Source organism: Galendromus occidentalis, unplaced genomic scaffold (assembly GCF_000255335.2).
Source record: "Galendromus occidentalis unplaced genomic scaffold, Mocc_1.1 scf7180000076543, whole genome shotgun sequence".
Taxonomy (NCBI): Eukaryota; Metazoa; Arthropoda; class Arachnida; order Mesostigmata; family Phytoseiidae; genus Galendromus; species Galendromus occidentalis.
The window spans coordinates 590,975-604,584 of NW_003804532.1; the positions used below are offsets into that span (position 1 = coordinate 590,975).

Consider the following 13,610-nt stretch of genomic DNA (forward strand, 5'->3'; position numbering starts at 1 on the left):
GCGATAGCGTCCGCGTTGATCCGAGAATCGATCGTCGGATTCGGTCAATGTAACAAAGATGCGACTAGGGGTCAGGGAAGAGCCCGGAGTGTCGTTTGAGATCTCCACTAATCTTATTCTTTCCCGATTTTTCAGAATGCGGTGCCGGAAGCAGTAGCCTCAACCAGGCAAACAACCCCTCGAACGGGGCAGCGGCTTATTTAGGAGCCCCGACCCAGGGAAGAAATCAAGGAAACTCTCGACCTCCAGTGTCTACCAATCTTGCCAGAAAAATGGGACGCAAGAAAATCCAGATTTCGCGAATTTCCGACGAGCGAAATCGTCAGGTGAGGAAGAGTTGTTGATTCGGCGCGCCAGATGATTGCGAGAAGCCTCATCGTTTCGGGAGCCTTAGCCTCTTTGACGAATCTTTTCCCACTATCTCGAAATTGTGAATTAGATTGAATTTCGGACCAGTCTCATTGGTAGGGGCCAGCGAGTTCCGAGTGACATTCTTCTTCCTTCTGCAGGTCACATTCACGAAACGCAAGTTCGGCCTCATGAAGAAAGCCTACGAACTCAGCGTTTTATGCGATTGCGAGATCGCGCTCATTATTTTCAACTCGACGAACAGGTTATTCCAATATGCTTCCACGGACATGGACAAAGTTCTCCTCAAGTATACGGAGTATAACGAGCCGCACGAGAGCAGAACCAACAATGACATCGTCGAGGTAATGTTCAAGGTTGTCCCGATCGTGGAGAATGAGAGATTTCCATACGCACGCGAAGATACGATGGGCCGTACGAAATTCAGAAATATGTACACTGCGACCCTTGTCCTATGGAAGAGACGCGACCCGCGCATCAATCCGAAGGAGCTTAGTCTTTGCGAGGGAGGCGGAACGAGAAGCGGGGGCTCCGCATCGGGCTAGCGTTATGGAGAGAGAAGTGTTGCTGATCGGCTGCTAATAGCGATCCGTTCCCCGCTCATTAATTGAGCGCTTCATTCGGCGTCGAGTAGGAGTCTCTGTTTTCAAAATTGGAGAGTTCACGGAGACCGGAGCTCGCGTCAGACCGCCGGATGGATCATTCGGAGCAATGAGCTTCGCTACTTCGACTTAGTTTGGGAACTCCGGAATGAGGTCGCGCTGCGAGCGTTTGTGTGGCGTGAGGAATTTTGCCCTTCGGGAGGACTTGTTTTTCCGAAAATATTCCACGAGCGAATGAGGCACAATCCGATTCGTGGGAAGATTCGGTAACTCGCTTGAGCTGATCTTCGCCGCGGCAGTAAGCGATAGGTCGGATGAATTCTCCGCCAGAGTGATTCATCCGATGCTAAGCTGTTGATTCTTTCCAGGCTCTGAATAAGAAGGACCACAAGGGAAACTCCACGTGCTGTGAGAGCCCCGAACCAGACGATGACGTAGGTTACACAATGCCGTCGCGTCCCTTAGAGACCAACAATGCCAACAAGCTCGGCCCAGCCTATCCTAAGCTCAGTGAAGATTTCGAGATCATGATGCAACGCAACGCGACAGCGACGGCACAGCAGCATAACGGAGTTCGGGTACTTAGACGGAGCTAGTATTCTCGAGTCTGATATTTTTAGCCAGGGCGAACCCTCTTCAATAAGCAGAAAAGTTTGCGATTTCAAGGCTCGGTACTCTTTTCCGGAACCTCCGACGGGCCTTGGCGATACTAAGCGGCGTTGTCCTTTCGGTCTCTCCAGGATTCCACTTCTCCGTTCCACGGACAATCGTTGGCAGTGAGCAACGGCCCACTGAATATGTATTCGCAAGACTCGTTGATGCAGCCGTCTCCGACTCAAATGTCTCAAAGCAGCATCAGTCCGAGACCCAGCTCCACCGGAGGTAGGTTAGGCGGCACGAATCCCATCAACGTTAATCGCCAGCGTCCCGCGACCACTCCCCGCACGCCCACTTCCACAACGCAATGTGAGAACCACCAGCATGCAGCCTGGAATCCGAAGATCCAATTTTTCCATTTGTTTCGCTCATTCCGTTGTGTGTGCTGAATGTCCCCACGGTTCCCGTCGGTCCCAAGTCGCTCAAATCAGGTTTAGAGTCCATCCGTGCATGCGGGAGACCTCCGAGAAATTCCTGTCCGAGCATGGGACCCCCTCCCCCCCCCCTGCCAATTGATGAATGGAATCATAAATGAAGGAAAGTGATAAATATCTGTGTAATTCATTGCAGCCGGTGGTGAGAACGGTCTGAGTGCGTATCAACGCGCAACGTCTCCAGGCAGCAGCGGGGGCAGCAGTCTGGCTGGCCAGCCGGGATCCGTTCCCCAGGCGGTGTCTCCCAAGCCGAGATCCCCGCAGTGCAAGAACCTGCGCGTCATGGTCCCTCCGCAGAATTCACCGTCACCTAATCCGCAATCGACGATGGAGTCGGCGGGTGGCCAGATTTATCTTTCACAGAGTGCCAATATGGTTCGCAGTAACGCAATCGCCACCCCCGTCCTTTCGGTAACAGCACCAAACGGTCTCTCGGCATTGTCGAGTTATTCCGGTGCGTTTTCGGGCCTATCATCTAGTACGTATTTCTCTGGTACGGGCTTTTGCTTGCTTCTTCATCCATCTCATCACTTTCTTATCCCTAAATCGTATCTCATGAATCGAAAATTGTGTCCCGCTATCTCTGATAGTGCTCCCCTTCCTCCCATTCCTCGATTCCTACTCTCCCTCCTCTCCTACTTTCCATCGCACCCTACGCTCGCAGCTTACAGCGTTCGAAATGAAAAAGATTTTCGGAGAGAAATCTCGAATCGATTGCATTGCTGAGCTGAATCACTCGAGTCCACGAGCTAATTCGCTATCGCGCTTCTTACAGGTGATTTCCCGATTAGTTCAGACATATCAGCACTATCTGCGACGGGCTTCAACGGCAGTCTTTTGCACGGCTGGTCTGCCCAAGGAGGGCATTTAGATACGAGTCCACTCCAAAGTCACCATCTCAACAGCGCGTCAGGATCTCCAGAACCCCCTTTATCTCCGAACATGCGAATCAAGTCGGAACCCATATCCCCGCCTAGGTTTGTCCCATAGCACGGACTCTGAGGCCCTCTACGCATCATTCAGACCCCCATGCCCTCGCAATCTCTGGAATTCTCGAGGTCACGCTTCGAACTCTTTATTTTCTTTGCAGATCGGTTCACCAAGGACCTACAGATTATTCTGGAGGTTCAGTCGATTCGACAACTGTGCCACCTTTGAAAAGAACGCGTCTCACAGCCGAGTCTTGGCCTACAGCAGCGACTTAATGAGGACCAATATTCTCTGTACAGAAACAATAGTATAAGAAAGGTGAACGGGAGAGAATTTCGAACTTCCACTTAAATAGCTCAATCGGTGTCCGCTAGATGCACGCCATCCGAAGCTGCGTCCACGCAGACCACAGCGCCCCGACGGAAAAGCCAAAGGATCTTTCTATGTACCGACAACACATCAATCACTCCTAGACGTTCTGAGACACACAAGCAAGGAGCGCCGATGGAACAGCTTCCTCCTGACGGACTGCGGGGGAATCGTCAACCCACAGAAGACAGAATGAACAAAGAATGCACGTTTGTTCACGTGATTCGGTTGGAATCATTTTCGGGAGCCGCTCGGTCTGACGTCGGTCTCGTTTCTGGTCTGATCTCGATCTAGCGCACTGACGCTGACGTTTTGGACAGCCTGTATAGCGCACCGTGCCGACACACCCTGTATAGAATACATATTTTGCGGTGGCATTTCAAGTGCCAGTTTAGCCAAGAGCTTGACAGAACGACTGGAGACGAACAACACTGAATCACTATGAATACCTATGATATACGCGCGATATACGATACGTCGCGGTATACAATTGAATAGAACTGACCAACCGACATGAAATTCAGCTCCATGCCGAGATATTCATGTCCACCTGACTCGGAGATCATGAGCTGTGCTAGGCTGTACCGAGTTTGTTGGAAATACCCATGTCTCTTTTCGACTCCTTGACTCCTTCTCCTTGTTCTGCTACCCATGGCAGCCGGAGGTCGTGACGTAGATCAGATCTCCAAATCATGATACCGATCGCCTATACTGACATCATGGGATTTCATGAGTATACCAAAGGTTCAAAACCTCATTTGTACTATCGAGACAAAATTCGGAGAGCATTGGGGAATCTCTCCGTGAAGTCGTCCCTGGCCCCCTTGATTGATACAGTTTGTGGGAATTGGGTCTTCTGCCCGAGAGATACGCCCGTCGTTGAAACCAAACATCATATTATGAGACAGTATAACGACGACGGTGATTATCGTTGGGATGATGATAATGAGGTCTATATTCTAGCGGAAGCGAGAAACAAAAACACAGAATATATTTTCATGAGTGTTTCATACACGTGTGTACCTGTACTTTAATATATATGTATTGTTGATGACTTAGTCGTAATAATGCCGCCTGAGAGCTCTCAACATCCCTTGACGTGCTTGAAGCCGCTCGCCAGCGGGAGAGCTCAGGAGAGACAGCTCCGGTCGAAGAATGCCTGGACTTTCGCTGAGGCTCCGCCCTCACGATGTCCGCATCCTCGATTCTCCCACATAAAGTCCCAAAGCTTGGACCTCTCTGAAGGATCGAATCAACACGAAGGCGTCGGCCTAGCCGCGGAATCTGAGATTTATTCGTACAGGGCGTACGGGGACACCAGTCGGCCGCAAGCGAGACGTCAGACTGGTAACTACTTTTAGGCCCCTGGATTTCGTCAAACGGACATTCGCATCCCGGAGAGTAAACATCAGGACGAACGCTTCAAATAGGAGAACCAAGCCTCGGACAGTTCTGGATGGAGTCGCATGGCATTTGCCGCGGCCACGGTAGCAGTAAACGCCCTTCGAAGAACCAGAACTCACGATTACCCGGACACCACGGGCAAATCCCTTTCGTGCAATGCCTGCCACCGATATCCTTCCCTGTGACCGTTCATTTAGTCAGATGAATAGTGAAGCGATGGCGGTCTGATGCTTGATTTGTCTTGGAAGAGAACATCAACGAGCTCGAAGGCTACAAGGCTGATTCAAGTCCCACTAAACCGTTCAGGATCCCTCTACTCCCGCAGCACATCGGTCTCATCCACCGGAAACTGCAGCTGATTTCTCTCATACGACGAGTCCCAAACTCCCCTGTTCGGCCGCATTTCAAAATCTCGACAAGGCGTCGGATCGATTGCGAATCGGAAGATTGATACACCCCGGTCAAATTTCTTGAACCAAATCATCGCTGGGCAATCATCAGACCTTGAGAGAGATAGCTCGAGGTTTCGGCCCCAGCACACAATCAGCCCGAGCCGTGGAGTGAGGGCGACTTGCGATCGGCAGATCTTCATGCGGAGTAGGAAAAGAACGAGACTTTGGAAAACACAGTCACCAAGAGGCCGATAGTTAAGAGGCCGGAGCGATAGCGGAGAGATGGAGCAGACAGAAGGGAATGGTGTGAGAGTCAACGGTGTACTCTAGCGCGAACATATGACCACATAAGATTAGATCAGATCTATTTTTTAAGCGAACACCTCACAAACACCGACTTTCAAGCTGACAATTTAAGTAGAACACTAGAAAGACTCAAGGAGAACAGTTCTTGAAGAGAGACATGCATCTACTGAGGGTTTTTTTCAACAGAACCCTTCAACGTGTCCTCGGAAGGCTGTAATTTCTCCCTTGCGTGTTCGGAGATTAGTGTAAATCACTCTCAGCATTCACTGTTAAGAAATGAACGGGAGAATTTCCCTTTCGGAACGAGGGAAAGAACCGCAAGTCTTTTTACACTGTTGCACACATCTGAACCGACCATACGGACGACGACACGGTCTCCGAGATCAAAGTCACTTCTTCTTCTTGTTCTTCTGCAGGCAGGACTCGGTCGATAGCTTTACACTTTACGGACGTAACGTAAATGATATGATGTGAATGATGAGGATTACGATCGCTGTCGATCACGATCCAGATGATATTTGTAACATTAGAGGGAAAGTTTTTGCCGGATACGATTTACGCCACTCTCACCAGTACAAAACAGACACCATAACAACTTCCACACTATCTCTTTAATTGCCGAGTCTACTCATCCTAGGGCTCCCTCGCTCAACTGGGAACCATGACAGCGATTGACGCAGCAGGGAACCTCTTACCATCTGGACGTTGTCTCCGAGTTCTACTCCGACGACGACTGAGATCAGCCATGAAAACTGATTATTCCCTGCCAGACAGACAGACATCCGTACATATCATCCAAGTCCTTAGCGCGTTCAAGGCTGCATATCTCTCCGCTATCTCGCTCTCAGGCATCAGTGACTCGCCCGAAACATCAGCAAACTATTCGCAGTCGACAAACTAGAATTGAATGAGGAATCACAAGTCACCAATGGCTCTTTCCAAAGCGCAGTGTGCGCAATTTGTGTATCATCAGCCGTTTATAACCTGCGATCGTTATCATAATTATCATCAGAACGCCGTCTTACCGATGGGAAGGCGAACGAGGGATGGACTCCTTGACAAATGTGTCCAGTCCTTGGAGGTCGCGAAAATTATCTCGGTTCTGCTGATAAATATATGATAACAATTCGTCTGTCACTCAATGTAATCAGGTTCACCATTAAGTAAGATAATAATAGTTATCAATATTATTATCACTTATCACTTAAAGGGAAGAAACGGTGACGTCACCATCGATAAGTGAAAAATCAATGAACGTACTCGGAGGAGATGATGATGATTACAGATTACACGATTATTACTAGTATACATATACATAGTTAATATATTTTGCAATGAGTCAACGACTCTACCGATAGTTGATTGTAATAACACCTATGGTCATGCTGATGATGATAACTGACAATTATAGTAAAAATAGATATGGACAGATGATGGATGGACGATGACGATGATACTGATTATTATTGTAGCGATGATAAATACAGGACCGATGAAGCAGATATGATGATGATGATTATGTTTATCATGAATGTCAACAATAATCATATTGGTTTCGATACGAGTACCATAATGATCACAAGAAAGATACCGAAGCTTATCGCGAATATCGATGATTAAGATGGAAGCGAAGATATTGGCTTATCCAGAATGGTCGTCTTTGTCGCGGGGGGAGACCACATCGATATACATACTTTATGGTATACATACATATGAGAGAGATTGGCTGACTTATGTTCAAGTGTTTTGTATGAGTGACTCGCGTAAGCCGCTTTTGTCCGTTATCGGCAACGGTCAACGAGGATAATGTTGCCGGCGCGCGTGAGTTTCATCTTTCGTTTCACTCACAGTGCCTGATACAACCTTTCAGACTGTCAAATGAAACAACAAACTTCTAGGCAGATGATCGAGCGGGCAGACTTGATTGAAATAAGGACTCTGATTATATTCATAGATCGCAAATTGTAATCGAATAAGGAATAGATTTCGATGCATGAACACTGACAACAAAAGCTGATGATTATTCTGAATAGAGGGTCCGAAGTCTGAACAAAGATCGTTGCCAGATGCGAATCCGCTCAGAGGAAGGCGTCCAAATCTCAATTCAAGTCTCACTCCCCCTGAGAAGCTATTCTTATTCGCTGGAGTTTGCATCCCACGCTTAGTCTACGTCAGGAGTTCCGGATGGGACGCTGCTCAAATGATGCGGGACTGAAAATTTCTCGAGAATCAGCGATGCGCGGAGACTCCTTCCTACAGCGAGAATAAGAAACGAATAAACAAATAGCACGCCGGCACCAAGATAGAGCGAGGCGAGCGTCACGTCGCGGACTGATCTCCCCAATTTTTTCTCAGTAGAGCGGAGCCGAGTGTGTCTCGGCACCAAGCGATGGGGTGGAAACATTGTCGCTTTTCTGAAATCGATGAACAGGACATTAAATAATGAAGGAAGTCAGAACTGCCTGTATCCGAGGGGGACGTGAGGAACGAGAAAAATAAGGAGACAACATCACGATGGTACAGACGTTCAAGACGTCGATGAGAGAATATAAAAGTGTATTTATTTTGTTTTCTGAATGTGCGCGTCACTCTGACCAAGGCACATTTATGACGTTAACATCGATCGTGACGGGATTCTGATCGATACTGTGTGAGAGTTGGCTCGTCCCCGAACGGAGCGGAAGAAACGATTTCCGGGTATAAGCGACGCGCGGGAAACCTGAGATGCTCGGGGACTGATCCGTTCCCTTCATAAACTCTCTTCACTCTCACGCCAGTCCGGACAGACGTCAGATCTATCTGTTCTTCGATGTTGCCTCGTCTCTAGCTGCACGGATGTGAATGCACCATGAGCGGAAGTGGTCATTTGCAGCTGGAGATCTCCATCTGTACAAAGAGAGCACCCCGCCTCGCGGCTGAGTGAGGTCGTATAGTTTCCGTAGCGGACACCTATTCAACATAATCTTCTCTTGTCTCAACAAAACCAACAGAACCTACCAACAAACTGAACTATACCCAAAAACCAATCGAAAACAACAAAACTGAATCAACAAATGAATAAAACCAATTAAGTTGTCATTGATGTATTCTAAACGAATAGTGTCGTGAATTAGGCTGCTCCCGTATACCGCCTCCGAAGTGTCTCACTCATAAAACTCGAACTCGTGAGCCGGTTCACGTACGGCTGCTGTCGCTACGGTACTATCTCAGAAGCCAGAATCGCAAGAGCCAGAATTCTCACGAGCCAGTTCTACCCCGGATTCGAAGGAAGGAATACGAAGACTCCGAGTTTAAGATACGGGACTGAATATGACTTCAGTTGTCAAACAAATAATTTTTCCAAATCTGCATTATGGCGTTTCATCCTCTGAAAATGATACGACAGGGATCTTAAATTAAACCCAACGATCAGAACTCTCAAGTCTTCAAGTTGAATCCGACGCAGTGCACATATTCCATCGAACTCTTTGCGCCGGATTCGAATTCGTCCGTCAGGCGGATTAGGCGCTCCTTGAGACTCTTATACTTCGAGGAGAGTCTCGGTGGGGCTTGTCCTGCCCGGAGCAAGAGTCTGTCCGCTCTCCCCTTATCTTCCTGTTTTTCAGGGAGTTGATCAGTTGGAATAACTTTACATGTTCTTTCGTGATCGTCCGACTCAACGCGCTATGCCACGCTTCGACGTGATTCGTTGTCCGAGCACCGAAGTTGCGGTAGTGATTCCACAAACTAGATGGAAACACCGACCCATTCTTCAACCAAGTATTGATCAGATACTCCTTGAAAGTTTCAACTCGCTCGTACGCTAGATGATCCGCGGGCGGAGACTCTGCGTCGATTCCTAGCCAAGCGTCGTAAATTCTGTCCAATGGTACCAAGCTGGGGGCAAAACAGTAACGAATGAGTTTCTTGACCGACGGATAGCAAGTGACGAGACCCGAATGCTGAACTTTTTTCCAGAGACTTTGACTAAAATGGAAGTTACAGCCCTTGATGGCCGACAGTGCGAACTCGAGTGGTATGGCTCTCTGGGTTGCGACTTCGTAGTCTAGCTGGAATGTGCGAGGAGCAAAGACCATGCCCTTCGCATCGGCATGAAAGTTCAACAGACTTATCGTCTCCGAGCAAGGGGAAATCTTCGTCGCTCAAGGTTTTCCCGTACAAGCTTTGAACGACAATGTCCGTTCGACTCTGAAGTGAAGCCGGTGTGAGCTTTCGCGAGCCCTAAGCGAGTGCTGCTCCTATCTCTTCATCTTCGTAGAGACTACGCGAATGTCGCACTGCCCCGGTAAGAGCCTCGAGATGAACTCGTTCGACACCTTTATCCTGTTCTTCGAGAACGGTATCCTTTATTTGGGCGGATGCCTGCTTCTTGATGTACTCGCAGTTCTCGGGTGCATGAGTATGCTCGCTTGTCTGCTTCTGGACAACCGGCTCTGGCCATCTCAATATAGTCATCCTTGCCGGACAGCCGTCCCTCCGTTGCTCGACGCATCTGTAGTAAGATGTCCTGACACCCACCGTGTTCTCGACTTCGTGAAGGTAGTTTCCCACAAAGGATTGGGGTTTCCCGGGAGAGCACAACATCACTCAGGAAGAAACTTGTCACGTGTGCATTGCAATACTTATCCTAAATATTCGGAGACTGTCCCGGAACCTTCTAATGATTGCGGGCTATCCTGTGCTACTCAAGGACGAAAGTAACAATTTAAGTAATAACATTCCTCGTGCTCGACTCGAAAGTTGTCGACTTTCCTCCAAGAGACCTTGTCGAGATGTCGAGAGAGATGTCGAGACTGAGAACCGCAATCGCGACTGAGATTCGAGATCAACCTGTCCGGGAAGACTACGAAGATTCGCGGTCATAGACGAACCCTGATCTACTGACTACTTTCTATTCTGCTCGTGGCTCATTCTTCAACGTTCCACCGAGCTCACACTCATCACTCAGATAATATTCACACAACACTACGGCTCATGGAACGACACAGCCTTTGTTATCAGCTGAAACCAGCAGCGGCCACTCTCTGTGCGACGTTCCGTCTCCTCTGAAAACTCAGCGCATCACTAGAGCGACAACTCGCGCGTGCGCGTTTACCGTTCCAGAATCAAAACTGCAGGCTCACTTGCAATGGAAGATACAAGAGCTTCGTTGCGCATCGGGAGGCGCCGACTGGGCGACGCAACGGTCCATCCCGGCTCATGGGAATTCAGGCTCATGAGAGTCCTGGCTTTCGTGTCTGAGCCGGCGCTACCGGGGACTCTCGGTCTTGTTAATATGAACGGCTTCGATCATCCGAGAGCGGCACACAGCCGGGAGATGGAGGTGGTCCGTACATATTTGTGGATTCGCATCATTGTTCCCGGGTATCCGGAACGAAGAACATAGACCCACTCCCGAAGGTCGGACTAGTTAATATATTCAGCCAACGGGTCCTTCGTCAGGCCGATTCTTCGGGAAGGGTCGTTGGGAGGCAAGGATGAAACGCTGGGGTCGGGACACCCACCCGAGGTATGACGGGGAACCCCGATGAAAAACTATCGTTCAAAAAGCCGAATATTCTCTTTCGAAATGAAGAATCACTGCTATCGGGAACAACGTTTTGCGGGTCTTTTTTAATGAAATAAACTTCGCATACGTATATAATTTACATGATGATTAGGGGCACGATTCGGAGCGTGAAACTATAAATAATCGAGGATGGGGGTCAGCCCATATTCTTCCTGTTCCCCTCCCCTCTCCGATGTTCGTCCTTCCAATCGTCCCACGATCTCATTCTGGCAAGCTCGTCCGGGTCGTCATTCGTAACTTTGTCTTCTTTTTCCGCAGCTTCTCCGTCCAACGCTCTCTCGTTTGCCTCGGGATCCTCCGCCCATTTCTGCAGACTATGTCCACCGCTGTTCAGAGGAGAAATTAAAGGATTAAACAGAGAAATTCGATGAGGAAGCCATGGGTCCGGGTTCGCTGCTCGAAGAATTGAGTCGAGCATCGAGCCGAGTCAATCTACTCACGGGCAATGTCCGCTACCCTCTGCTCCACCCTTTCCATCCTTGCCGTATTTCTGCTCGTAGAACTCGTCGACGCTGAGTATAGGTAGCGACGGATAACCAGCCCCGAATACCTGGTCGGGAGAAATTGTTGAGTCCCAGAACTGATAGATCCAAGACGAGGAATACAAGCGCAATATGTCGGCGACGCACGACGAGTGTCCCATGGTTCCCTCTCAGCTAACCTTCTTTTGCTCCGCCGACTTGGTGATTATGAACGGTTTGAATGGTTTCCGTTTCACCGGCTCCTTCTCCTCCGTTTCCTGAGGCTTCGATCGCATAAACTTGAGAATTTGCTTCTCGTGTTCCACCAAATCCAGATCATCGACAGCTTTGTTACACCAAAACTGGATGAGATTAAGGTAATAGTCGCGGACTTCGTCGTCTTGCGCTGAACCGACTTCGATCTTCTTCTCGACCTCAAGCAGCAAACTCTCGAGTCTCTGCCCCTCTTTGTACCTGGAGCCCAGACATGAGGAGGGTAATGAGACGGCACAATGGAATGCTAACTAGAGGATTTGATCTTTGCAGAGCATGAAGAGCAATCATATACCTGTTGATTTTCGAGTTTCTATCCCTCGCTGCCTGCTCGAGGGATCTGTTTCCCTCGCCGTCATCAGACTTCCTCCCGGTCCATGAAGTCAATCCGTACTCTGTGCATCTCCTGCGGGAAAGATCGGAAAGTTTCCGTTCACAGGATTCTATCACTATCGAGGGGGTCTCATCAGACACAGGAAGAGTGAAATATGACTCACTTGAGGAAATCTTCCAGGTATATTTCGCTTTGTTCGAGGATGAGCAGTCGGTCGTCACGTTTTCGAGTCGCTAGTGTCGACAAGAACGCCGGCAGCAAAAGGAACTTGAGGACCGGTGTGGCAATCTCTTCAACTTTTTCATTTATGCTAAACAAGTTCAATTGATTCACCTGGCAAATTAAGCAAGGCTTCCCCTTACCGAGCAGAACAGTCAGAATTTTTCATGCCCACTCGATTGAATTCGCGCACGATGCGCAGTATCTTCAGCATCCACTTACGAAGGTTGTGCATTGCTCCAGCTTTTCGATCGCTTCAGCTACTGTTTGTGCATATTTTGCATCCGTCGCGTCCATCTGCTCAAGGTCTTTTATGGCTTCGAAGCCGAACTTGAAGAGATCATCGAGTGTTTCGGTCTCTTCGTTCTTCTCCATCTCCCAGCTGGTCCCCCAGGTGTCCGGATCTCCTGGAAAGATTTCGGAGACTGTCTGGATAATCCTTCGAGGAATAGTCCAAGAATCGGGAGGAGACTCTCCTCAGAGAGCCAAAGGGGAGATTGAGCTACGCGATCACCATCAAGATGCGAAAGACCGAGCGGTTGAAATATTTCCAATTGCCATCGCTGCTGTCACAGGGAGAAAATCGACAGACATCGATCTCTTTAGCTCCGAGTCTTGACAGGGCACATCACAAACCCGCGAGGCCGTTGCTCGCAAATGAACTCACCTCGGAAGATCTTCGATATAATTCAAATCGTCGATTCCGATAGAAAGAACTTGATAGATCGAAATAGAAGTGAAGCAGTGCTCAGGGAGTGTTGACACCAGAGCAGACGACAACTCCTCGTTGTTGTCCTCTCCTCTCTCCTTTCGGGATTGTCCACTAGCGGCTCGTAGCAGAAGAAAAAAATATCAACAAGTAGCCGCTTCCTTCTGTGGGTGCGGGGAGTGCGCGCGAGACCTGCGATATTCTCGGGCTCGTCGACACGAAATGTTGATATCATAGTCGCAATGTGATGTCTTGGAACTTGGAAGTGATCCATTGTGATAACTCGCGGATCCCGACCCAGAGTGATGCAAAATTTGGCGGCTCGAGGTGAACTCGACCAAGGCACGAGAATTTACGACAGTGTCAAATACGAGCGACGCTCCGGTCTGGGATCAGCTGTTTGTTGAGCGCGCCAACAGGGTCGAGCGTCCGACGGAATTCGGACTGAGAGGAGAATCCTTCTCAATGCGTCATCGCCAATCATTCGTTCTGTCATTCCTTCCCTTTCGAGAGACTGTAACCCCGGAAACTTGAAGCGTCGAAGCTGCCACAGTCATGTCGCGTGGGAGGGGCACTCGGAGA

The 13,610-nt window shown here is 49.0% G+C and overlaps 2 protein-coding genes across 2 annotated transcripts; one reads left to right on the forward strand and one right to left on the reverse strand.

Annotated features, from left to right (window-relative positions):
- The first annotated feature begins 272 nt into the window (after positions 1-272).
- Positions 273-3,267, forward strand: Mef2 (myocyte enhancer factor 2). Its single transcript, XM_018642125.1, has 7 exons — positions 273-326; positions 510-713; positions 1,340-1,549; positions 1,712-1,853; positions 2,199-2,516; positions 2,838-3,039; positions 3,153-3,267. Exons 1-7 carry the CDS (start codon positions 273-275, stop codon positions 3,265-3,267), a joined length of 1,245 nt encoding a protein of 414 aa, XP_018497641.1.
- A 7,860-nt stretch (positions 3,268-11,127) lies between these two features.
- On the reverse strand, positions 11,128-12,694 carry Tap42 (immunoglobulin binding protein Tap42). Its single transcript, XM_003739528.1, has 6 exons — positions 12,542-12,694; positions 12,264-12,433; positions 12,062-12,172; positions 11,694-11,967; positions 11,473-11,582; positions 11,128-11,358 (listed from the first exon to the last, which is right to left on the reverse strand). The coding sequence occupies exons 1-6, from the start codon at positions 12,692-12,694 to the stop codon at positions 11,169-11,171; spliced, it is 1,008 nt and encodes a 335-aa protein (XP_003739576.1). The 3' UTR covers positions 11,128-11,168.
- Positions 12,695-13,610: the final 916 nt, after the last annotated feature.